This window comes from Microcebus murinus, chromosome 7, assembly GCF_040939455.1.
Source record: "Microcebus murinus isolate Inina chromosome 7, M.murinus_Inina_mat1.0, whole genome shotgun sequence".
Taxonomy (NCBI): Eukaryota; Metazoa; Chordata; class Mammalia; order Primates; family Cheirogaleidae; genus Microcebus; species Microcebus murinus.
Genome location: NC_134110.1, coordinates 63,462,989 through 63,489,816, shown reverse-complemented (window position 1 = coordinate 63,489,816; position 26,828 = coordinate 63,462,989). Strand labels below are relative to the sequence as shown.

Genomic DNA, 26,828 nt, shown 5'->3' with positions numbered 1-26,828 from the left:
GATAAAACCATTAGATACTACAAAATGTGGTAAATACAATTATTTTATGTTATTATTAAAATGTAGTGACACATCAATCTACAGTATATGGAACAAACCAGTTGAAAATGCTAGGTTCTTATATGTCCCTCTTGCTTTCTCTGGTAACTCCTGTTCTACTGTGGTACTCTTTATTTATAGCATAGTTGCTAACCAGTTAAAAGACAGTTCCAGGTCAGGCATGGTGGCTCACATCTATAATTCCAGCACTTTTGGAGGCTGAGGCAGGAGGGTCACTTGAGCCTAGGAGTTTTTGACCAGCCTGGGCAACATAGCAAGACCCTGTTTCTAAAAAGAAAAAAAAAAAAAAAAAGCTGGGCATGGTGGCAGCCGCCTGTAGTCCCAGCTACTTGGGAGGATCAGAGTTCAAGGCTGCAGTAATATATGATTGCGCCACTACACTCCAGTCGGGGCAACAGAGCAAGACCCTGTCTCAAAAGCAAAAAAAGAAAAAGAAAATTAGTTCCACAAGATATGACACAAGATTGCCCAAATTTAAGATATTTATTCAACAAACTTAAGAGTTAGTGTCAACTAGTTACTAGGCACTATGCAAGCCTAACAAACACATGAATATTACATTCCACTAATCACTAATTCTTAAAATATCAGAAAAGGATAGCAAACATTCAATGCAAACAAAATATATTTTGAGATTTAATGAAGAAACACATTTACTGTGAAATAAAACAGTAAATGGTATTAATATATTTAAAGAAACAAAAACAAAATTATAGAAAAATGACTCAGGAAGAAAACCAACTTTTTGAAGATAATTACAGACCGAATTTTCTTCCTCCTCTTCCAATTCTCGCTGCTGTTCTTCATGTCTTTTAGCTTTGATCTCCATAGCTTCTGTAATCAGGTCTCTTAATATTGATACAGGTTTTGCATTCTTGATAAAAGGATGCTGGAAAAGTAAAATTCAATGGTATAAATTCAAAAGATTTTTCAGGATTATAGCTAATAAATATTAAAACAACATGTTTAAACTATGATTAAAACATCATGATTTAAACATCATGATTAAAACTATGATTAAAACATCATAGGCTTCAATGATTGTTTTTTCATCTAGAATTAAATGTATTGGTTAAGGAAAGAGAATATTTAAGCTGCTTTAGAAATAAAGATTTTGCTTTTGGATTTACTTGTGTTTTAAAAAATTTGAAGCACACACACAAAAGTGCAACCCTGTTAATAAAACTACATTATCCTTGAAGATGTAATTGTCCAAAGGAAGTGTACATTAGATAGTAAAAAAGATAATAAATTTTAAGAAACAGGTTGGTGATTATATTACATATAAAAATAAACATGTTGGTATTGATTTACAGAATTTAATTAATCTTAATAAACTGACAGCCAAAATCAGTGGTCAAAAGGAAGACAATTATACTGTTACTCCTTTTACATGTTTTCTATTTTATTGTGTCATGAATAATTTAATCTTTTCCAATGAAGACAGAAAAATATTTTTCAGTAAATACTGTATTTCTATACTATATATAAAATAACTTGTTGCTTCTTTTTTAATATCACTATGATCTAGCTAAAATAGCTGAGTTCTCTACAATTCTGATAAGCAGAAGGGAAATTATCAGAATGGATCTGGGTTTTTAATTGCTTTATTATTGAGAAAGAGGGGCATGAGAGAAAGTAGAGGGAGAGGTTATAATTTGGGAGAGATAACCTTATCTGGGGGAAGCAATTCAGGTTCAAAATGCAATTTTCATAATTTATATCAGTAGATAATGTCAAGTAAAAGCCACTGGAATTACTTCAATAATCATAAATAGAACACAAAAATATACTAAAGACAAAAAACATTTAGTGTTAAGGAAGAAATTATAGACATTGGGAAGAGGCTTTAAAATAGTAAATATACCATTTGGAAAAACTAAGAGTAAGATTTTTTGCCAAATACGGAAATATTAAGACCGATTGTAAAGAACCAATAAATTCTTTTGTAATAGCTATAGATTAATCACCATATCTGTGGTGAGACTAACTGACATATCTGTAATAGAGACTAATTAACCTATCTGTAGTGGAAACTCCTGATCCTATACCAAAACAGAGTTGTGACTGGACCTACAGCTGCCCAGTTATTAATAGAGCCTACATTTCTCAATTTCCCTTTAAGCTGGTTGTGACTATGTGAGGAAGTTCTCATCAATGGAACCTGAGTGAAACTGTTGTGTTCTACTTTCTAGTCTGGGCTGTACAACATTGAGTAACTATTCTACAATCTCCTCACTTGGTGCTAAGTTGGAAAACAGAGGTACTTGCAATGCAACTTCAAACAATTATAAAGACAGAGACAGTTCCCTAGAGGACACTAGAATAACAAGAAGGAAGGGGCCGGGCGCTGTGGCTCACGCCTGTAATCCTAGCTCTTGGGAGGCCGAGGCGGGCGGATTGCTCAAGGTCAGGAGTTCAAAACCAGCCTGAGCAAGAGCGAGACCCCGTCTCTACTATAAATAGAAAGAAATTAATTGGCCAACTGATATATATATAAAAAATTAGCCGGGCATGGTGGCGCATGCCTGTAGTCCCAGCTACCCGGGAGGCTGAGGCAGAAGGATCACTTGAGCCCAGGAGTTTGAGGTTGCTGTGAGCTAGGCTGACGCCACGGCACTCACTCTAGCCTGGGCAACAAAGCGAGACTCTGTCTCAAAAAAAAAAAAAAAAGAAAAAAAAAAAAAGAAGGAAGGAATCCCTGTCCTTCTCTAAATTTTTTGTTCTTTGAGAAATAAAAGACAAACATGTATTTTTAAAAAGTTAATATGGACACAGAAGTTATATTCATGATGGTTTAGTGCACAGCTTATATGATTAAGAGATATAAAAGTAGAAGGGGTAAGGTAATCACAGATGCCTCATACAAAAGAAACAGGTCATTTTAGGAAGGAGAAACAGTATAAACAATTATGAACAAAGACACAAAAATACGAGATGTGTGCTAGAACACAGTAAAAACATCTGCCTAGCCAAAGTAGAAACACCATTTAGAGAAATGGTGTCTATGACTTTCAATACAGACAACAGTAAGGCAGGAAGGATAAATGCTTAGGGTGAGAAGCCTCAATTGTGTTTGAGAGCCATTTTAAATTGCATAAATGTAAGGAAATAATGTAAGGAAAAGAATGTAAGGAATAATGTAAGAATAATGTAAGGAAATAGTGTATTTCCTAAGAGAATAATGTAAGGAAAAGAATGTCTTTGATAGAATAATCTTGAGCAGAGTTTACAAATGAAATAGAGTAGGGAAAACTGTAATAATATAGGTATGAATTATTAAGAACAAGAATTCAAAAAAGTTGCCAGAAATAGAGAGGAAACAGTTAAATCTGATGGAAGAATAAGAAGGATTTAGTGACTGATTTTACATTAACAAAAATGCAAGAAAACCAACATTGTAAAAACTTGGAACCAGTAGAATTATATTTCTTTATAAAGAAATTTCAAACTGTATTATACTTTGTCTTCTGAGGGAAAACTATAAGCCACCCCTCCAAGATACAATTATTTTTAGGAAATGCCAAAGTACATACCTGATTCATGTAGTCCACTGCAACCTTGCCTTTATGCAATCATTGTGAATTGACTATAATGTTATGCTACCATTAGTCTATAGAGCTTAATGCTCTTAATCTCCAAAACTTGGTATGTCTAATATCATTTGTACTCATGCTTTCTCTATGTAACTACTATAGACATGATTTTGACCAACAAAGAGGAACTGACTAATAAAGTTAAAAGGGTACTTGAAGTACAAGACCATATTATTTGAGCACTCTTGATAGGAAGAAGAAAAGTTTTATCAGACATATTTGCCGGATTTTTATTAGTAAGTACAGATGGTCATGACTTATGATGGTGTTATATCATGATAAACCAATATAAGTTTAAAAAATGTAAGTTGAAAATGCATTAAAATACACCTATCCTATCGAACGTCAAAGCTTAGCCTATCGTACTTTAAACATGCTCAGAACATTTTCATTAGTCTAGACACAGATGGGTGTTTTATAGAAGACATGATAGGATGCAAAAACACACAATACAATATCCAAAAAATGCTGGCAAACAGTATACTGTAGAGGATGGTTTATTTACCCTCGCGATCACAGGGCTGACTGGGAGCTATGGCTCACTGCCACTGCCCAGCATCACAAGAGTATCATACCGCATATACTAGCCTGAGAAAAGATCAAAATTTAAACTTCGAAGGATAGTTTCTACTGAATGCATATCACTTTTGCACCATTGTAAAAAATACTAAGTTGAACAATTATAAATCAAGGACTACCTGTATATTTTTAAAGGCTTTTTTAAAAAAATAGGTGGTAAAAATTAAAACTGCAAACAACATAAAGAATAATGCAGACAAAACAAGATGGCAAAAGTAAAACATGACAGTTATGATAAAAATGATATTCACATATAATTATATGTCAGTGTAAATAAAGGATTAAATTTCCACTTATTAAATATAATTTTAGTTAAGTACTAAAAGACGAAGGTTCACTTAGTTACTAAGATACATTCTAACTACATGCCTTCTACATGAGATATATAAAATAAACTGAACTTATGTTTCTATATAAGGCATACTTAAAAGAATGGGTTAAAAATTAAAGACAGGCAATGAAATATTTAAACATAAAAAGATATGAAAAACATGATCAAAAAAAGTGAAAGGATAAAGCAGTAAATGAGTCATTTAATATTGATAAAGGATATAATATAAAAATACATAGTTATAATCTTGATATTTTAATATAGCACTGTATGTAATGAAAACTATAGAGATATAAGAAGAGGTCAATATAAATAAGACATGGGAGATTTTAATATTCCTGTTTTAGCCACTGAGAAATAATATAGGCAAAAGATAAACGAAGGTAAGTCATCTGAATAACATCACTGACTTAACAGAAATATCAACCTTCATCCCCAATAAACAGAAACCACATCCTTTTGTTGAATGCTTTAAAAAGGATCTGATTCCAGCATGAGAATAGAAAGAACAACGAAAGAGAATGAAATGTCCAGAAACGGAATATAATATATACAAAGGAAACTGGCATATTATGAAGATAGCATTTTCAATTAGTGAGCAAAAAAAAAAAAACCAAACTGGTGCTGAGATAACTGCCTGCCTTTGGGGATGTTGGGAAGTTAACCTAGATCCTTACCACAGAAACACCAAAATAAATTCCAGATGGATTAAGGTATTAAATGTTTAAAAAAATGAAAATAGGAAAGAATTAGAGGGTAATATAGGAGAATATTTATATATTCAATCCAATGTAATAAAATGAAAGAAAAAAAGGACAATTTGAATACATACAACTTAAAAATGTATGAATGGCAAAAAATACAAACTAAAAAATACATTTATAGCATTTATGTCAGACAAGATGCTGACTATATGAAAGGTTTTTTTAATTAAAAACTATTGGAGTTTTAGAACACTGTTGGTGTGGAGTCAAAGGCAGCCTAGCAGAGGGTCAGTATTCCAACAAGAAATAGGTGAACACACCAAATTCTAAAAGGCAATAAAGTTTCACTGTTTCTAAATGTATCTAAAGGAAAATCAAACTAAAAAAGAGTGAGGATTCTTAACCCACTTAAACTAATAAAAAGAAATTACCCCAATAAACTGATCACATTATTGACCATGTATTTTAAAAATGAAGACTGCTTGAAAAGTTTCTGCTTTTAAAATTTGAAATATTTCCTCTTAAATTTTGTTCATGTTCTGAATTATCAATTTCTGAACTGATAGAGTTCAAATTAATGATTTATACAAAAAAGCTTCAGAGAATATGAGAATTTAAAGTGAACTAAGAAAGGATTTCTGCTTCTGGACAACCCTATTTTCCCCTATACCTCCCCGTTAAAGTATAGCTAAAACCCTGGACATTATATATAAAACAAGCATTAAAAGATTCTGAAAGGTGGAAAGAAGGTGACAGACAGAGGTGGTGGAACCAGAGGAAAGACATAACTGTGAGTTCCATGGGTTTTCCTTTTACCTGATTTATTTCAAACTGGGCATTAGAGAACACCTGCTATAACACAAGATTTAAGTAAGATCCAGAGTCTCATGACATAATACCCAAAATGTCCAGGTTTCAACTGAAAAATCACCCTTCATATCAAGAACCAGGAAAATCTCAACTTAAATGGGAAAAGACGATGAACAGATGGTAACAACAGGATGACAGGAATGCCAGAATTATCTGACAAGGATTTTAAAGCAGCCATCATAAAAAAATGCTGCAATGAGCAGTTACAAATGTTCGTAAACAAATGAAAAATTAGAATTTCTCAGTAAAGAAATAGAAGACATAAAAAAGAAACAAATAAAAATTTTAAAACTGAAACACACAACCAAAATAAAAACTTGATGGACAGACTCAACAGCAAAATGGGAAAGAATAAGTGAATTGGAAGATAAAAAATAAAAAATATACAATATGGGACCTGTGGGACTAAAACAAAAGATCTAATATTTGTGTAACTAGAGTCCAAGAAAAAGAGAAAGAAGGTGAGGCTAAAAAAGATAAGCCCAAATAAATCCATACCAAGACATATCACAATTAAACTTGTGAAAACTAAAGAGAAAGAAAAAAATCTTGAAAAGTGCAGTGGCAAAACAATTCAAATAACAGATTTGAATTGTGGTATGACATTTATCAAGTGCTGCAAGAAAAATAACTGTCAACGCAAACAATGAAAATATCCTTCATGAATGAAAGAGAAATCAAGACATTCTCAGATGAAGGGAAAACTAAGAGAATTTGTTATCATATACCTACCCTAAAAGAATGGCTAAAGGAATTATCTAAACAGAAAGGAAATAATACAAGAAAGAACTTTGTAACATTGGGGGAAAAAAACAACAAAGAGCAAAAATACAGTAAATACGGTAGATGTCCCTTCTCTTGATTTTCCTCAATTATGTTTTAAGGCTAAAGTAAATATTATAATACTGATGTGGTTCTCAAGGTGTATTGAGGAAGTATTTAAGACAATTATATTATAAAAGGTGAGACAAAAGGGAGGTAAAGTTTCTACACCTCCTTTGAATTGGTAAAAGAAGAGTGAGTCACATGCCACAGGAGTTCACAAAGTGACCCATGACACCATCTGTTCGAGCCAAGCACAGAAATTGTTTCAAATAATGGCAGATCTCAGTCAACTTAAAAGTCTCTCTGGAGGCCAGCCTGGGCCAGGAGCTGACTTTTGGGTTTTAGGCTGCCCACCAGCAAGTATAAGGATCATCTGCAGATCAGAAAGTCTAGTGCTGCTAAATTAAAAATAAACTTTTAATAGCTCTGGGAGTTCAAATTCCTCATCTTTTAAAAAATTCTAAGATTTCAACATAATAATCTCAAAGGATCCTTCCAGTCTATGATTCTTCTAAAATTACACCATTATCTATCTATGTCATAGAATACCAACCACTACTTTAAAAATCCACCATGATTTCTTTTTAAAAATTAGTTATTTATTGGGCTCTAGAAATCAACATGGTATAATCTGTGCATGTGAGCTGTGGAAATGTGTCTACTAAAACTTGATAATAAGATTGTCCACTGAGAGTTAAACTATGATTTAAATCATAATAGATAAAACATATGCAAAACCTCTTAAAGAGTGGTTTCTAGGCTTCCAGCAAAATAAAATTCTAATGAGACTAAACATAATTATCCTATCTAAAAAAAAATACTTAAGTCAGAAGTTTTTGATAAATAAACACAAAGTTCAATACATATGTATTAAGCACTGGATACCAGGGGGTGCAAAAGTAGTCCCCACTGAACAACCCTCTTTTATATGAAATATTTCAAAATGAAATATGTTGAAAATATTTCAAAATAAATGTTTTAATTACTTAATTTTTTTCAATTTTTACTATGGAAAAATATACATAAAATTTATCATCTTAATTAATTTTTGAAAGATAATATTTGCACATAACTCAAAAGTCTCATAAAAAGTATTCAGTGTCTCTATCCCACTCCTGCCTCTCATCCATATAGTTAGTTGCCTTTTTTGGAGCCCAGTTTCTTGCTTATTTTTTCAGAGATAAAAATTATCTATTATAAGCATTGACATATATATATATATATGTATATATATATATATATATATATATATATATATATATATATATATACGTGTATGTCTACAGGTATTGTGAACTAAAAATAAAATCCTAAGCCCTCTGCTAACTGAATGGACCCCTCCTGGCCAACAGGATCCCAGAAACCTCTTAAAAGTGAGTTCCCAGCCATGACGGGATGGAAGAGATGAAGCATAATCACATGCATATGATTTCCCTTCATAAATATTCATGACTACTCCTATAGCTTGTTAAGCATATGTATTTGACCACCCCAATCATTATAAAATCCTATTGCCTTTTGTCTCTTCTTTAAAGCATGTATGCTTGGTTTCTGGCCAGGGCTTAGCTTCCCAACCTGCTGCAATGGCTGTCTAGCAGTTGCTACCCTTCATGAGAAATAAAACTCTCCTCTTTCTAAAGTATAAACCTCATTATGTTTTTTGTTGTTTTTGTTGTTAACAGTATATTCTTCGAATCACTCCTCAATGGATTTCAGATTGTTTCCAATTTGTTGACAGATATTTAGGTTCTTTGCAATCTTTTTTTTTTTTTTTGAGACAGAGTCTCACTTTGTTGCACAGGCTAGAGTGAGTGCCGTGGCATCAGCCAAGCTCACAGCAACCTCAAACTCCTGGGCTCAAGCAATCCTCCTGGCTCAGCCTCCCAAGTAGCTGGGACTACAGGCATGTACCACCATGCCCGGCTAGTTTTTTCTATATATATTAATTTGCCAATTAATTTCTTTCTATTTATAGTAGAGACGGGGTCTCGCTCTTGCTCAAGCTGGTTTTGAACTCCTGACCTCCAGCAATCCGCCCGCCTCGGCCTCCCAGAGTGCTAGGATTACAGGCGTGAGACACCGCGCCCAGCCATCTTTGCAATCCTTTTACTATTACAATGTTCTATGAATATTTTTATACATATGTCATTTCACACATGGTTAAATCTTTCTGTAGAATAAATTCCTAGAGGTGTAATTTCTGGGTCAAAGAATATGTGGATTTTTATTTTAGATAGATATTGCTAAATTGGTTTCCATGGAAATTAAATTTTCATAACAATAAGCATTATATTTAAGAGTCTGTTTTCCATACCCCTCAAAAAAATCCTTTTGTAAAAATGGCACCTTGGGAAGTCACTTTACCAGAACCATGTTTTGAATCCTTTTGTCATTTAACAGTAAGAATCATTTTGCAAATAAGTTTTGTTAAATGTGAGACATACTATTAGCTGAGAATTCTGAGGCAATTCTGTTGGTAAAATAACGGTTCATGAAATCCCATTATAAATATCAAATTACTTTACTTTGCATTAAATTAAAGTACTTTAATTTGCATTAAATTTCAAGGCAGATTTTAAAAAAACTTCCTGACATTCTGGTTACAAAGTCTATTTGTAGCAGGGATACTGCAACTCTTCATTTAGGTAATCTTGTAACTTGTATTTACAACATGTGGTAATTTTTTCAAGGAGTTCAGGGATCTTGTACTTTTATATCTTATAGTGGAGCAAAAAGTCAAAGGAAAAATGAGTTAAGCAACATAAGAAAAAACCATGAGAAACAGTAACTACCAAACTCATTTGCGAAATGAGAACCCTTTACAAATTTTGTCTTAAAATAATGTTGGGGGAAATAGCTAACAAAAAAGAAGAAAAAGAAGAAAGAAAGAATAAAAAAAGAAGAAAACAGAAGAGGGAAAGGAAAAAGGAAAGGAAGAGAAACAGAAAAGGAAAGGAAGGGCAAGGGAAGAAGGAATAAAAGGAAAAAAGAAAAAAGGAAAAGGAAAAGAAAGGAAAAGAAACGAGGGGAGGGAAGGAGAGAGAAAGAAAGAGAAAAAAGAAAAAAAGTCGAAGACTGAACCCGGAAAACAGAAAATGAGACAAAGACAATGTACAGAAGAATGATGTGTGTGTGTGTGTGTGTGTGTGTGTGTGTGTGTGTGTGTGTGTGTGTGTCTTAATAATCTTTATTTCCTGGGGTGGTTTACATCTTTAGAAATCAGTTATGAAACTCTCAGCAATTCTGGCCAATGTCAGAAAGCTAAAAGTTATGAAGAAAATACTCTTCCTTTAAGGCACAAGCACTGACCTGTAAAAGTTGTGTTGCAGTAGCTCTCTGCTCAGGATTCTTCACTAAGCACTTCTTAACAAAATCGGTGAAATCATCAGACCAAAGTTCTGGCTTCCTGAATGTTGGTGGTGGATTTGTAGGAATCATAAAAATAGCCTAATAAAAATGAAATATCCAGAAGACACAGTAAGAATCACAACAGCACAACCAAATAAACAAATCTCTTTATCTTTTTGTCAGACTCTAAATCTGAAAAACAAATTTAAGTTGTTCTAGGATTTCCAGTAAGACTGCAATTCAGGAAGCAAGTCCATCTGCTACTAATGTAATCATTTCCCATTAAATTTCCTCGATTTAAATTGTAGCTTATTGAGCACATCATTCTTTATTTTATCTATTATTTTTTATCAATCCCCAAAGAAGACTATATTCTCGACCCTTTGCCACACTAAGGACTTACCCTAGTTAAACAGATATATTCCCAAATTTTGCTGCTGCATGCCAGATTTACTTATTTCAGCTTTATATAAGTACTACTGCTCAGAATTGCTAATAGCAGCAGTCCAATTTGCTTCTGCAAGCCAGAAAATTTAAGTATAAATAAAATTATTGCTGTGATTTGAAATGATGCTTGATACTTCTCTTTTTAAATATATGAGTCAGGATTCCAAATAAGTTTTAAAGGCAATATGCCACTTTAATTTACTGCTAATAATTTAACAGTAATAATGCATTCAGATAGTTCAAAATTCAAAAGTCATAAAAAGTCTCCATTGCATCTCTGTTCTCCTAGCCAGTGTAGTCACCCTTTTTAACCAAAAGAATTAATCTCTAATGTTCTTTGGAAATCACTGTATGTAATGAATTAACTCCTCTCCTGGACATCTGGAATAGTTCCTGGTAAAATACCATCACTACAACATCATTTTCTTTGAAAAGATATGAAAGATATAAGAACAATAAAATTGAAACAAATGTATTAGCACTTGATAAATACAGACTATTATCATTTTTATTTCCACATAAAAAAAGACAAAAGGTAAACAAGCAATTGACAAAGATTTTACAAAGCAAAAGCAAAATGAATTAAGCTATGTCATAACTAACTGTAGTTTAACAAGTAAGTTTACATAATCAACACATAGGTGAGATGATGAAAAAAATGACTTTTTAGTAATCTTAATCAATATATACATATGTACATACATACATACAATAATCAATATATACATATGTACCATATAATTATGGTCATCTCAAATGTATATCCAGGGGTACAGCATCAAAAAATTCCCTTTCTAGGATGCAGAATGCTCTGACTTTCCAGGAAAAAGGCATCTGTCTGTTCTCTCCTTACTTTTTCACCTGTCTTTAGGTGGTCCTCTCTCTTCATGTGCAAATAAATTTTTATGTACATTAACACATTAACTGCCATAAGAATTGTATTTAAGTCACTCTAGTTTTGACCCTGGGGCCACGTGAAGCAAATATAAAATGAGTGGTTAATAAAATGTGGCATATATATACCATGGAATACTACTCAGCTTTAAGAAACAATGGTGATATAGCACCTCTTGTATATTCCTGGATACAGCTGGAACCCATTCTACTAAGTGAAATATCTCAAGAATGGAAAAACAAGCACCGCATGTACTCACCAGCAAATTGGTATTAATGGTCAACACCTAAGTGGACATATAGGAATAACATTTATTGGGTGTCGGGAGGGGGGGGAGGAGGGGATGGGTATTTACAACCACAATGAGAAAGATGTACAACGTTTCGGGGATGGACAAGCTTGAATCTCTTACTTGAGGGGGGCAGGGGGCATGGGCAATATATGTAACCTTAACACTTGTACCCCCATAATATGCTAAAACAATAATAATAAAAATAAATAAATAAAAATATTACTTGTTAATGTTCTGTTACAATTAATACTGAAAATTCAATTCTAAAATTGTGGATTAAGTGAATAAAAATCAATAAATTTCATTTTTCTATTTATGTTTACCTTTAAATTGCACTCAAAGTTTTCATTCTATTTTCATGATATAACACTGTGGCCCCAAGGAAAAGTTCCTGGTTTTTTTGTGTGGCAGTCAGTGTGTTAATTAATGCCCATTCTCCTCATGCATAAAGAGGATAAAGATGATAATACAATAATAATACATAGAAATTAAGTTTTTTACCATTGAAAAAGACTAACCAGGTTTACTTTTTAAATTTTAGTTTAAATTTTTAAACTAGCTATGTTTAAATTCTGTTTATATATGAAGAAAACACCAATACTGTAGAAAAAGTAATAAAGATAATATATATTCTGGGGGTATCTATTTCAGTGCATTCCTTACATAAAAGTGTTCTTTTCTCCACTGAATTTTTATTAACTGATTAAAAGCCATTCATATGTATCTTAGAATCACAGAACATCCACAATTAAAAATATATGACAGATAATTTAGTTTAATCCTTTCAATTTCACAGAAAAGGAATGTAAAGCCCAGAAAGGTTAAGCAAGTTAAAAGCAAAATTTCAGACCTACAAAAGACCCTTTATTTAAAAGATTAGCAAAGTATTCTAATACTTCTAATATGTTTCAAGAAGAAGGTAAAGTACAAAACAAAGAGGATTACTAAACTTAAAATAATACCTAGTAAGAGGATGGAAGAGATAATAAAGGATGATTCTATTTTCAATGTATAGATCTACCAAGTTCTTCCTTTTATTTCCAAGTGGGAAAGAAAGCATACACAAGTTTTAAGCTTTTAAGATAAGCAGTGACAGGAAAGATCTTAAAACCTACAATCACAATTATGACAGTCAATAAAGTGGAAGATCATTCAATCCAACATGCAAGACCATTCAATAGGGAAAAGAAGGTCTTTTCAACAAATGATGTTGGGAATACTGGATATCCACATGCAAAAAAAAAGTAAATGGATGTTTTACTAAAACATATATAAAAATTAACTCAAAATGATCAAAAACCTAATCATAAAAGCTAAAACTATGAACTCCTAGAAGAAAGCATAGGGGGAAAGCTTTATGACATTGAATTTGGCAATGATTTCTTTAGTATAACAAAAGTCCAGGCAATTAAAAAAAAAAGATTAACTAGATTTCATCAAAATTAAAAACCTTTGTGCATCAAAGGACACTATTAACATACTGAAAAGACAACCCACAGAATGAAGAAAAATATTTGCAAATCATATCCGATAGTAGTTAATTCCTAAAATAAAGAACTCCTACAATTTAACAAAAACACAAACATTACCATTAAAAAATGGACAAAAGGCTTAAACAGACATTTCTCCAAAGAAGATACACATATGCCCAAAACCACACAAAATGAGACTCAATATCGCTAGTTACTAAGGAGATATACATAAAAACCACAAAAAGATACCATTTCAGACCCATTAGAATATCTATTTTGGGAGGGGAAGAAAGAAGAGAAGGAAAGAAGGAAAAGAAACGGAGAAAGAAAGAGAGAGAAAGAAAAAAATAACAAGTGTTGGCAAAGATGTGGAACAATTTGATCCCTTGTGCACTGTTGAAAGAAATGTAAAATGATATAGTCACTGTGAAAATCAATATGGCAATTCCTCAAAAAATTAAACATATAATTACCATATAATCCTCTAATTCTACTTCTGGATATATACCCCAAAAGAATTAAAAGCAGAGACTTGAACAGATATTTATATACACGTTTATATTCATAGCAGCATTATTCACAATAGCCAAAAGAAGAAGCATCCCATATATCCACTGACAGATAAATGGATCAACAAAATGTGGTTTATATATACTGGAACATTTTTCAACCTCAAAAAGGAAGAAAATTTTGACATATGCTACAACATGGATCAACCCTGAAGACATTATTTTGAGTGAAATAAGGCAGTCACAAAAAGACAGATATATAATTCCTCTTACATGAAGACCTAGAGCAATCAAATTCTTAGAGACAGATAGTAGAATGCTGGTTGCCAGGAGCTGGGGGAAAGGAACAATGGGGATTCAGCTTTAATGGGTAGGTAGTTTAGCTGGAGAAGATGAAAAAGTTCTGGAGATGGACGGTGATGATTATTGCCCAGTAATATGAATGTACTTGATTCCACAGAACTGTACACTTAAAAATGGTTAAAATTGTGAGTTTTATGTTGTGTACATTTTACAATAAAAAATATGAATGAGGGAAAATACAATGTAATAAGTTCAGAAATACTTGTTGAGTGCCTACTATACAGAGCATAGTATTAGGCATTACATGCTGAAAGACATAGCAAGAAACAAAGTTACTATCCTTAAGGAACTTATTACCTACTCTGGTGATGAAAGACCAAACAGGAAAAGATTTAAAAAAATAGTACAATAATAGAAGAAATGATATATGGCATAAATAAGAGAGATCACTCCCATTAGAAGAAATAACATAAGGAAAAGAAGAGAGGGGAGTAAGGCTGTGAAGAGCAGCAGAAAGCAAGAGGATTTGTTATGTAAGTGATTAGGGAAAGGTAAGATTAGAAAGAATGGAGGACATGGAGTTCCACCATACATCCTTTGGTCAGCAAGAAGATATACAACTGAAAGAAGTTTTTTTCTGGGGTGTGTTTAGTTTTGTTTTTAATCAAGAGTATGTTTATGACCCAAGAAGTAGATTTAAAAACAAACGAAACCTAGAGGCACTCAAAATATGAAATACAAAAGTCAGTTAGGGGCTAGTGTAGATATCCCAACATGAGTAACAAAATAGTACAAACTAGGATGGTATCTACCAAAATGAAATGGAAAAACCAGGCATGAGATACGTCAAAGGAAGAACCAAGAGTATGCTAACAATATTTTTGGGGCATGGTAGGAAAAGGAAGAATGAAAGATTATTCCAGAATTTAAGAAATAAAAAATAGACACCTTAATTACAAGGCACTCAGGTATTCTAACAACTCACTATATGATTCTTTTGAATGCCCTCAGAATATTCAGCCATTTAGTAGAATGTGTTTTCATTGGTTTCTATAATAACTTGGAAAGTGATCCAAAAGACTTTCTGTGGATACAGCAGTGAAGACTCAATATCCAAGTTTGCTGATTCTAGGGTAAGAGTTAATCTATCAGTATATGCATCTTCTTTCAAAAGGGGCAAATCCTTTAATAGATGATAACATTTTTACACATCTTACATCATATTATACATATTATATCTATGATAATCCTTCAAAAGCAGCATAGCCAGTATAACAATAAGCATCTTTCAATCAAGCAAGTATTTATAAGGCATTTTTCTGTGTTCAGAACAATGCTATAATTTAGATGTAACAAGGTGACAGGCCGAGTGCTAGGGGACATATTTTGTTCAGGCAACATTAAGCTCACATTCCCACAAGGTAAGAATCTGCAATAATTAAGCTTATTTAAACCAACTGCGGTGTATGTTCTCCCTTTTGCATGGGCCCATCTAGCCTGGATTAATTATCTACTTTATCACATGATCCCTTTAAGTATGTATTACAGATTTTAAAATAGAATATATATCTCAGATCCAGAGAGCTCACAGTCAACTTGTGGAGGGAAAAAAATACATATGAAACAAATCGCAAACAATAGAGTACCAGACAATGAAATCCTATCTGTAAACAACATAATTAATCTCAGACAGCTCCATAGTTGAGGCAGAACCTGAGATAGCTTTAAAAATGGGCAAAATGTGGTTAACAGCAGCTGCTGGAAAAGGCACACAAAACCACTTGCTACTGCAAATTAGAGAATAAAAATAAATTTGAACTCTCATCTCTGCAAAACAGTTCAAAGGACCTACATAAGCCCCTATATAGACTGACCCCAAATTGCAGGTAAATGACACTAGATTGTCTAGATAAATGTTGTTCACCTACACTTCTGTTACAAATTGGAGGATAACAACTCAATGATTTGTGTCCTTGAAACTAATGCTCTCCTTTGAACTCTGAGCCAGTGAGCTGCAGTCTTATCTTCAGATAATCTTAACATATATAAGGCTCACCTCAGCAGTAGCTATTAGAAACCCAAGGATAAAAAGCTTAACACTAACTCTTATTTACCCAGTACTATCATAAAGTTAACTTAAAATCTCACATCCTACTCTTAAACAAGCACTGAACAAGCATGAACACTGAGCACACCATTCAAACAAATAAGTCTTAATGTATGATCTACCAAAATGTCTCCAGGAAAACTACATCTTTCATTTCCATTTTTTAAGGCTGGATAATCAAAAACACACTAATAGATGTTCTCAGAGACTATACTGTGTTCAACAGATTTAACCTAACCACGAGTCACAGAGGATTCTCTTAAGAATCTCTAGATTTTGTATTAGTTGATTAGGTAACAGGCCCCATTGTAGAAAGTTTTGGCAATCAGTGGCTAGCTTTACAATGACAATCCACTCCCCTGCCACCAACCAAATCACACTAACACACATTATAGCCATATAATTTATCTTATCTCTAACACCATTTTGATTGAAGAATGTTAGTACAATAAATGATATGATTATCCTTGTGTTTGTTTCTACACAAAGTGTTGCTTAACTACATATTGAACCTCTGATTAAGTTTTAAAAAGAACTTCCCTGATCACTAGTTGTCTTAAGAAGCCAAGAAATACAGGTGCTTCCAAACAACTAATCATCTTCATAACTGGAATTTCATGCCTTAGACCAGGGGTCCTCAAACTTTTTAAACAGGGGGCCAGTTCACTGTCCCTCAGACAGTTGGAGAGTGTGCACTGTGGGCCTGGGACAAATCGGCTGCTACGCAGGACAGGCAGCGGTGGCAAAAACACCCAGTGGGTGTTTTGCCAGATAAATGTCCCAGGCAGGCGGCATGTGGCCCACAGGTCGTAGTTTGAGGACACCTGCCTTAGACTCTAGGAGTACCCAGAAGATGAGGAAAAACCTGGAAATGATAAGCTACAATGCCTAAACTTTGTAATCTCAGTGGAATGAGTCAACACATGTCTAAATCTAAGGAATCTGGATTTGTGAAAGTAGAGAAATGATGGGCAGGCCAGGATAACAAAGAAATTCATGCCACTATTTAAGAACTTCAGGTATATAAGCAAAAGGTTATCTTTGCAACAAATGAATGAGATAAAGAATGAGAGACACTTTACAAAACCACAAAGAACTAAACAAATATTGCTATTTCCTGATAACAAACAAATATATAGGTAACAAGCTACTGAATAAAATAAAAAATAATTTCTGAAAGGAAAAATAGTAATAATATTAATTGATAAAAACCACTACAAATAAGAGAGCAAACAGTACAGTGGAATGAGACCAATACTGGACCTGAGTCAGAAAAACAGGCTTGAGTTCTAAATCACTCCCTGATTGTGCAATCTCAGGTTTTTTGTTTGTTTTTTCCCATGTAAGTAAGGAGGCTGCAGTATTTATCAGGTTCCTCTTTGGGTATACAAGACTCTAGCATTCTAACTGCTAGCAGTCTAGAAGTAAAATTCTAGCTAGACAAATATTAAATTCTAGTTACAAGGGAGATGGAGATGGGGAAGGAGAGGGAAGGATAACAAAAGGCCTTCTAGATATTAACATAAAAATGCAAATCTACATTTTTATCATCCCTCCCTCAAAAACAAATATGAAATACACAGAAACTTTAAAGAGAACAGTAAAATCTAAAGTGAATCTTGCTCCTACAGTACAGTGTCTACATTAAGTATAGGGTTAAAGTATTAGGAGCATAAACTCAGAATTCACTCCAGCTGTGGTCAGAGGAACTTCAGTAATCATTAATCTGGCCAATAAAGGCCAATTTGCCAGCCTGGAAACCAAATTAAGGGAGAGGGTACAGTTGGTGCCTTGGCACTACAGAGTAAGAGAACCAGCTCCAGAGGTCAGAAAGAGCTCTAGATGGCACCAGGTACAATAACAGCACCATTATTAGTAGTTATCTAATCTATTTAACTACTCCATGCCTCTGTTGCCACAACTTGACATGGAAATATTAACACTGTTTTGAATATGAAATAGATTAATACATGTAAAATAGACAAGCACTTGCCACAATTTTAAATACTCAACAATGTAAGCTATTATTAACCTAATTTTGTGACTCAGGCTCACAAGAGTAAACTAGCTTATTCAAGATCACATAGCTAGTAAAGTAGCTGTCAAAGTAAGAACTCAGGTTTATTTGATTCCTTAGCATATATGCAACAGCTCCGTGTTTGTATTAAATTTCTGCCACAGATAATTCTAAGATAACGGCTCTGTTAAATATATTCAGTCTCCAGAAAAGAAAAAGGGAAAGTATTTGTATAAAGAAATTATAGTTTTACTGTCTCTAACAGGAGAAAACTGAAAACAAAAAATGTAGAACTGAGAAATGGCTAACTACTATATATCAATAAAACAGAGTAACATACTGCCATAAAATGTGATAAATGTGTGAATTACAAAACCACAAAGAAAAGTTTTAAAAAGTAAAAGTGAGAAAGTAAAACAACAGTAAATAATGATTATCTTTGCATAAAAATGACAACTTTGCAGCAATAAAGGTTGAAAGATGGAACAGAATCACAAAAATTCAAACTATCAATTCAAAACAGACACGTTTGTGCATGAGTTCCTTTTAATTTTTTTACTGTAATAAATTTAAATTTTGTTTTAACTTTCAAAAATTATATTTGCAATTGCAAAGGCTTCATTTAACACCAACCCTTAAGTTGTTGCCTATTCCAGTCTGCCTCTACAACCACCACTCAGGCATGGGCAATTTAAATCTCTACACCCTCCACTGCTTCCACTTAAATCTTAACCATCTTTCTAGATTGAAATATAATGTCCCTTTAGTACAATTCAACAACATTCATAAAACATGGCTGTAGAGGAAATCAAAAGTGAACAAGAGTTAATACCTAGGAGACTTTATCAAAAATTCCATTTTCTCAGATCCTCCAAATTAAAAGTCCTTTGATCAGTTTAACTTTTTTAATTGAGCACATAAAATGTACCCATACCAGCAATACAAGAATTTCAATAAGTTCAAGAGTCTAATGGGATAGGAAAATACATATCAGATCATTTCCGTAAAAGACTATAAGTGCTCAAATAGATGTGAGCAATGGGCATTATAAGATGACTTAGCCCCAGTGGCTGTTTAAGGAAAAGATGAAATTTAACCTGAATCCTAAAGAATGAATGAGTTAGTGAAGCATAGAAGAGAAATCAGAATGTTCAAATGTATAAGGTCTGAAATACCATGGAGTCTCTGAGAGAAACTGATTCATTTCAGATGTAGGGCAGGGAAATTACAAGATGAGCCTAAAGTATCTTATTGCCTATAAATCACTCAAATACTAACTGGGTCATGTCAAAAGATGTTCAGAACCTGTAGAAATTAGTTCTACCCATTAAAGATTCTGATTTAATTGATCTAGGGTGAGGACCAGGCACAATATATTTATTATCTCCCAAATAATTATAATGTGCAACCAACACTGAGAACCACTAGTCTTTTTAGTTTTTTCTAGTTTAGATTTCTTTATTTATCAAAGTATTAAGGGGATACAAATGTTTTTGTTACATGGATACCTTATGTAATGCTTAAGTCAGGGCTTTTAGCGTGCCTATCACCAGAACAGTGTTCACTGTACCTGAGAAGTAAATTATTACCCTTCATTCCCTCCTTCCCTCCCCCTTGTCAGATTCCAATGATCTTTACATCTCCTTGCACCTGTGTGTGCCCATTGTTTAGGTCTCAATTATTAGAGCACACATGTGATATATGGTTTTCCACTCCTGAGATACTTCACTTAGGATAATGGTCTTCACTTCCAACCAAGTTGCTGCAAAAGACATCATTTCATTTCTTTTTATGGCTGTGTAGTACTGCTTGGAGTACTACTCAACCGTAAACAATTGTGATCTAGCACCTCTTGTATTATCCTGGATAGAGGTGGAACACATTCCACTAAGTAAAGTATCACAAGAATGGAAAAACAAGCACTACGTGTACTCATCATCAAATTGTTATGAACACTTATGTGCACCTATAGTAGTAACATTCATCAAGTGTGGGGCAGATGAGAGGGGCTGGAGGGGATGGGTATATTCACACCTAATGAATGTGGTGCACACCATCTGTGGGATGGACATACTTGAAGCTCTCATTCAGGCAGGGCCAAGGCAATATATGTAACCTAAACATTTGTACACCTGTAATATGCTGAAATAAGAAAAAGGCTAGTTCCATTTAACCCTTAGGGAAGAAAGCCTAATGGCGGATGAGGGAGGTGGGTATAAGGAGGCATATGTGACCTCCCATCCCACCATGGCCAAGAACTCAGTTTTAAGGTTTCTCTTGGGTCCCCTCGGCCAACAGGGAGGTCCATCCAGTCAATTGGGGGACTTAGGATTTTAGTTTTATTTCTCATACTAAAAGTGTAAAGGCAATAATGGATAAAACTGCTGGCACCCTAGCACCAATAAAGCAATGGAACCAAACTGTAAATATTCTTCATTGCCATGTATTCACAATAAAAATAAAAAAGCAAAAAATAAACCCAAAAAAGTCATTTTTATTAAGAATATCCTTGATTTAAAAAATTCATTTTATTGAATCTTCATATTTGAGTACACATCTTTTTAGCACTCTGTGTGATGAAATGGAAATTATGCATAAACTTCGTCTGCAGCATAGCAAAGTATAATGGCTGTCTCAAGGAAAATTTTATGTGGTTAAATTGCAAGCTGAACCACAGTTTTTTTTTCAGGAAATATCCTTTTTATTTGAAAGAAAGACTGATATACAAACTTTGATTATTCAGATTTCAGTATGTAGCAGAAATTTTCTCAGAAATGAATCAAGTGGGACTATTACATCAAGAAAACACAAATGGTTTTTGATATCAATAAAATTCAAGCTTTCAAGTGAAAAGTCAAATTTTTAAAAGGTTCTTTCTGCCACCATGAACTTAACAGTGTCCCAATACTTATAAACTTTTCTGATGAGACTGGTAGTGATACTCACAAACGACTTTTTCATACTGTATATTATGTCAAAATTTGAAAGATCTACAGATCCAGTGAATCAATATTTTTCAAATGACAAATTGGAATAATCATGCATAAGTAAAGATAGATTCAAAGTACAAGATAGAAAAATGGATTTATTTTTTATTTTTTTTTTTTTTTTTTGAGACAGAGTCTCACTTTGTGGCCCAGGCTAGAGTGAGTGCCGTGGCGTCAGCCTGGCTCACAGCAACCTCAATCTCCAGGGCTCAGCGATCCTACTGCCTCAGCCTCCCGAGTAGCTGGGACTACAGGCATGCGCCACCATGCCCAGCTAATTTTTTGTATATATATTTTTAGTTGGTCAATTAATTTATTTCTATTTTTGGTAGAGACGGGGTCTCGCTCAGGCTGGTTTCGAACTCCTGACCTTGAGCAATCCGCCCGCCTCGGCCTCCCAAAGTGCTAGGATTACAGGCGTGAGCCACCACGCCCGGCGAAAAATGGATTTTAATGTTAACAAAATAGTCAATTTACTACTATGATTTCAGATTCCAATATTAGAATTAACCTTTAAAAAATACAACTGTTGAGTTTTGGTATAATATCAAAGAAGAATATTCATAATTATAAGAGAAAAACACTAGAACACTGCCATCCCTTATTCAACCATATATTAACATCTTTGTTAGGACAGATTTTTTTCATATACTTCAATCAAAATGTGTTATAACAAAATGAGTACAAAAACAAATGAGGAAATTGAACTGTTTTCTCTTAAGCCATCCACTCATTACTTTTTGGGGGAGGAAAATACTAATTTTTCATAAATATATATTACTTATATTAACATATAGAATTACTTTTAAATGAATTAAAATACATTTTAACTTTCTCACTTTAATTTTTAATATAATATTGATAAAATCCACGTAAACAAGAGCTCCTTAGGTCATCAATTTTTAAGAGTGAAAAGGAATGCTCACACCAAAAGGTCCTGAAACCAGTATTCTACAATGAATGCAAATTACAAAAACTGACAGGAGTATTTCCTACTATTTGACCTACATTCACCAACAATAGTACCACAAAGGTTTTTTGTTTTACAATGTGTCCTCCTAATCTTTATTATGTTTAGATACTTTTTTATACATTTGAAATGCCAACATAGATACAATTTGGTACATGATTTTTTTTTTCCTGAGTAACTCTATGTTGTTATGCCTGAAAAAAAATGATGAAGGGACATGGTGCATAAGACAATAAAAGGGCATCTGGAGAAATGAAATTGGTTGTGTGCCTCCAGTTCTGTCCAAGATGCCCTAGGACAGAAAAAAATACCTGGTCCTTGAAATATGAATATGAAATATGAAATAAATTCATAAGGTAAACGGATAAGCATAACTTGATGACAGCAGTGAATAAGATCATCCAACTAACTGTTTTATTCTAATAAGCAGGTTCACCTGACAGACTTCTGACCAAAATTTGGGTTCTTACATAAAACTGACTTCAGAAGAGAATATGATGATTAGCTTCAGAGTTAAATATCTATTTTTAAAGTAACAAATTGGAATTTTGGTCTGTAAACCAATAAACTTGGTTAATTTAAGTCCACCCTATGAGATACTTCCATATTTATTATACTAATAGATCAGGCTTGAATGATAAATACTACTCTTTGGGATCTTGTCTGGGTAGGCACTGACCTTCCTTAGAAAACACAGAACTTTCCTGAAAGCATTACGTTCATACTACACCAATGATGACTGAAATTTCCACACTGGCAAAAAAGGAGAGCCTTGCTAATAAAAAAGCAGATTAAGGTTATACGTCAGAATAATGTAATGAGAATGAAGCTTTACGAAGAGTAGTAGATAAAACCAATGTAAAAAATTTGTGGAAAAAACCAATAGTATCTAAAAATATTAAATAAGTTTGGAGATAAGACCTTTTAATGCTTAATTTTAGGGTAGTAGTAGGGATTTTCAATAGTATAATACCCCCTCAAAAAAGGAGTATTGTTTGGCTGCCATTATAAGCCTTGAAATTTTTATCTCAGCTATTTAAATAAAGTGTCTCACCTGGAATATAATAAAATATATATTTTGCTTTAGCAGTAAGCATAAATAATGAACCATAAACATTTATACATTATAAAAGAACAAAATGAAATGTAAGACTATGTAAAAAGAATACAGCAAAAGTTTATTTATTGTATTTACCCCATTTTTGTTTACTAGTAATATATTCTTTTTTCCTTCCTGATGGTCCAAGTTTTCTACTTTTATTTTTTTCCTTCCTGTAGAGAACCTGCTTTAACCATTCTTTTAACATAGGTCTGTGATGGCAAATTCTCTTAATTTTCCTTCATCTGAGAATGTCTTGATTTTTCACACATTCATTAAGGATATTTTCACTGGATATAATATTCTGGGTTGACAGTTGTTTTATTTCAGCACTTGAGAAATGTTATGTCACTTTCTTCTGATATCCATGGTTTCTGATGAGAATTCTGATGTCATTTTGTTTTTTCTCTGTGTAAGGACGACTGTAAGGTATCATTTTTCTTTGCTTTTAAGATTTTTTTCTTTGTCTTTAGTTTTCATAAATTTAATCATGATGTGTCATGGAATTAATTTCTTTAGGTTTATCCTGTTTGGGGACTATTCAGCTTTTTGAACCTGTAGGTTTATGTCTCTTGCCAAATTAGGGAAGTTTTCAGCCATTATATTTTCAAATACTTTTTATAGACTCACTCTCTTTCTCTTCTCCTGGGACTCCAAAGACATGAATGTTAGATCTTTTGTTTTAGTTCCACAGGTCCCTAAAGCTCTGTTCGTTTTTTCCCCAGTCTGCTTTCTCTCTGTTAAACATATAGTATACATTTTATTGTTCTTTCTTCCAGTTAACTAATTCTTTTTTCTGTCCCTCTTTTCTGATGTTTAATCCAATTACTGAGCTTTTTATTTTGGTTATTGTAATTTTCAGTTCTAAAGTTTACATTTGGTTCTTCTTTGTATGTTCTGATTCTTTGCTAAGGCATTCTATCTTTACATTTCTTTCAGCCATTTTCATAATTATTCATTGAAGTATTCTCATGAATGCTTTAAAATATCTGTGAGATAATTCTGACATTTCTGTCTTTTTGGTGTTGATATTTGTTGATTGCCTTTTTTAAAGTCAGCTTATAATCTTTCTGGTTCTTAGTATGATGAGTAAGTAATTTTTGGTTGAAAACTGGACATTTTTTCCTATTACATTCTGAGACTCTGGATCTTATTTAAACTTTCTGTTTTAGCTGGACTTTTATGAGACTGTTTTAGCAAAGGAAGGGGGCTTATTACTGCCAGGTATAGCTTGAAGTCCAGTTTCCCCACTTAGCCTCTGTTGATATACAAAGTATGGCAGGCGTGGTTCCTCATTTCTGCTGGGTGGGGGTAGGAGTTCTGTATCCTTATATAGTCTCCGTTGTTTGGGGGTGACATTACTACTGGGTGATAGTAAAAGTCTTGATTGTTTTCTGGACCTCTCTAGTGAGTAAGGGGAGGGATACCTCATTACTGCCAGTTTGATGAGGAAGTCCAGGTTCTATAACACATGCTATTTCTAGCTCCTTCCACCTCCTAACCAACCCAGAAGCTTCCCTGGGAGGCCCTGTGTGGTGTGGTGTGGTATGCCCCCTCCTCTTATGAACTATAATAACCAGTCTTTTCAATGGCAGTTGTCTCCTGATCTGTTAGCCTCACAATAGTTGCATAATAATATAACCTACATTTTAAAAGAGAGTAAAGAACTAAGCACCAAACAAACAGCATGACCAGGGAGAACAAAATGTGAGGTAGTAAGAAACAGCTGGAAGATGACATTTTTGAATTATGGAAGATACTAAAGCAGATAAAGCAGAATATGCTTTTAGAGATAATCATGACATATAGTAATAATTACCTTTTTAAAAAAAAATTAAAACACCTTTACTATAGATATGTTAAACGTCATTTCCTGCTTTCATTCTTCTGGATATCCAAGCCAAGCTTAGCCCAAAAATCTGTAACTCTCTTTCTCTCAAAACCCTCATGTAGATAATCAGAAAATACAAAATATATCCAGAATCTGACCACTTATCAACACTTCTTTAATACCCAGTCCATGCCACCAGCATCTCTTACCTATACTACTGATGAAGTAACCTCCTCACTGTTCACCCAGCTTTGATCCTTGTCCTGTTATAATCCCTTCTCAATAAAGAATAAGCCTTTTAAATCATATGTCAGATCATATCATTCCTCTGCTCAAAACCGTTCAATGGCTTCCTCTCTCACTCAGAGTAAAAGTTAAAGGTCCTACCATGGTTTATGAAGGCTCTAAGTGATCTAGTCCCCTGCTATCCCTATGATTTCATCTCCTACTTCTCTTGCTATTTTATCCAACTGCAGCCATTTAAACCTCCTTGCTGTTTCTTAAATACCAAACACACTCCCACATCAGTTTCCTCTGACTAAAACATTCTTTCCTCAGAAGTCTGTAAGGCTAATTTACTTATCTCTTTACATCTCTACTAAAAGTTACCTTATCAGACAGGCCTTCTTGATCATTCTATATATAATATCACAAACACATCTGCCATTCTGTATCCCTCTTATCCTGCTTTATTTTTCTTCATAGCAGTTATCAGTACCTGATATGTTATAGCTTTTTATGGGTAATTTATTACTTCTCCCCACTGCTAGAACTTTGTTTCATTCACTGTTGCCTATGTTTCAGTGCCTAAAAACAGGGTCAGAGCAGGCACTCAATAAATATGAGATGAATTAATATATCAAGAACTCAGTCTTTCTGAGGGTTTTACACTGTGCAGCTTTAAAATTCATAAATCTAGCAAAGATACAGAATTGGATAACTAGTGGCAATATCCAAAAATGTACGCTGGCCTTCTTAGAAAGATGGAAGGCTTGACTATAAATGATTAACTACCAAAAGAATAATATATATGAGATTGGCAACCAGAAAATTCACTTTGAGAAACTAATAGGTATCTACAAATGAACATGTGAAGAACTTTATAATAAAACTATATAATTAAGCACAGAGAATCAGACCACCTTGCCAAGATTTTCTAACTTGGCAAACATCCATATTAAACTCAGCTTCCCCAATTCCAGATACAAATGGAATTGTGAATTTGGCAACTCACTGGAGAGAAAGCCTACATTACAATCTGGGTTCACATTAAAGTTACCTCATTCTTCTCAACTTAGATCTGACCCAGAGGAAAATTTTTAACAGATTCTATTGGACAAGTGCCATACTATAGTGAGAAAGTTCAAAATTAGCATTTTAGATGCTAACCTAAATGATTTCTATTTTGTTTCCCCAAAACTAAACTGGACTAAAAATAAAACATGCTGAATTATGAGTATAAAATGAATTATTTAAAGAAACATTTTGTCAAAGAAAAAGAAAAGTATAACACCAGTTCTTCCTTTATGTCTTTTGATTTCATTCAATGCAGTACCTCACCCAGGGATGAACACATGGTAGCACTC

At 33.5% G+C, this 26,828-nt stretch overlaps 1 protein-coding gene across 1 annotated transcript in view; it reads right to left on the bottom strand.

Moving 5' to 3' along the window:
• STK3 (serine/threonine kinase 3) overlaps positions 1-26,828 on the bottom strand; it is a 267,587-nt gene that overhangs the window by 118,851 nt on the left and 121,908 nt on the right. Inside the window, exons 7-8 of the mRNA XM_012762004.3 lie at positions 10,275-10,412; positions 824-949 (exon numbers count right to left, since the gene is read on the bottom strand). Coding sequence (XP_012617458.1) covers positions 824-949; positions 10,275-10,412 — 264 coding nt within the window. The remainder of the gene's footprint in view (positions 1-823; positions 950-10,274; positions 10,413-26,828) is intronic.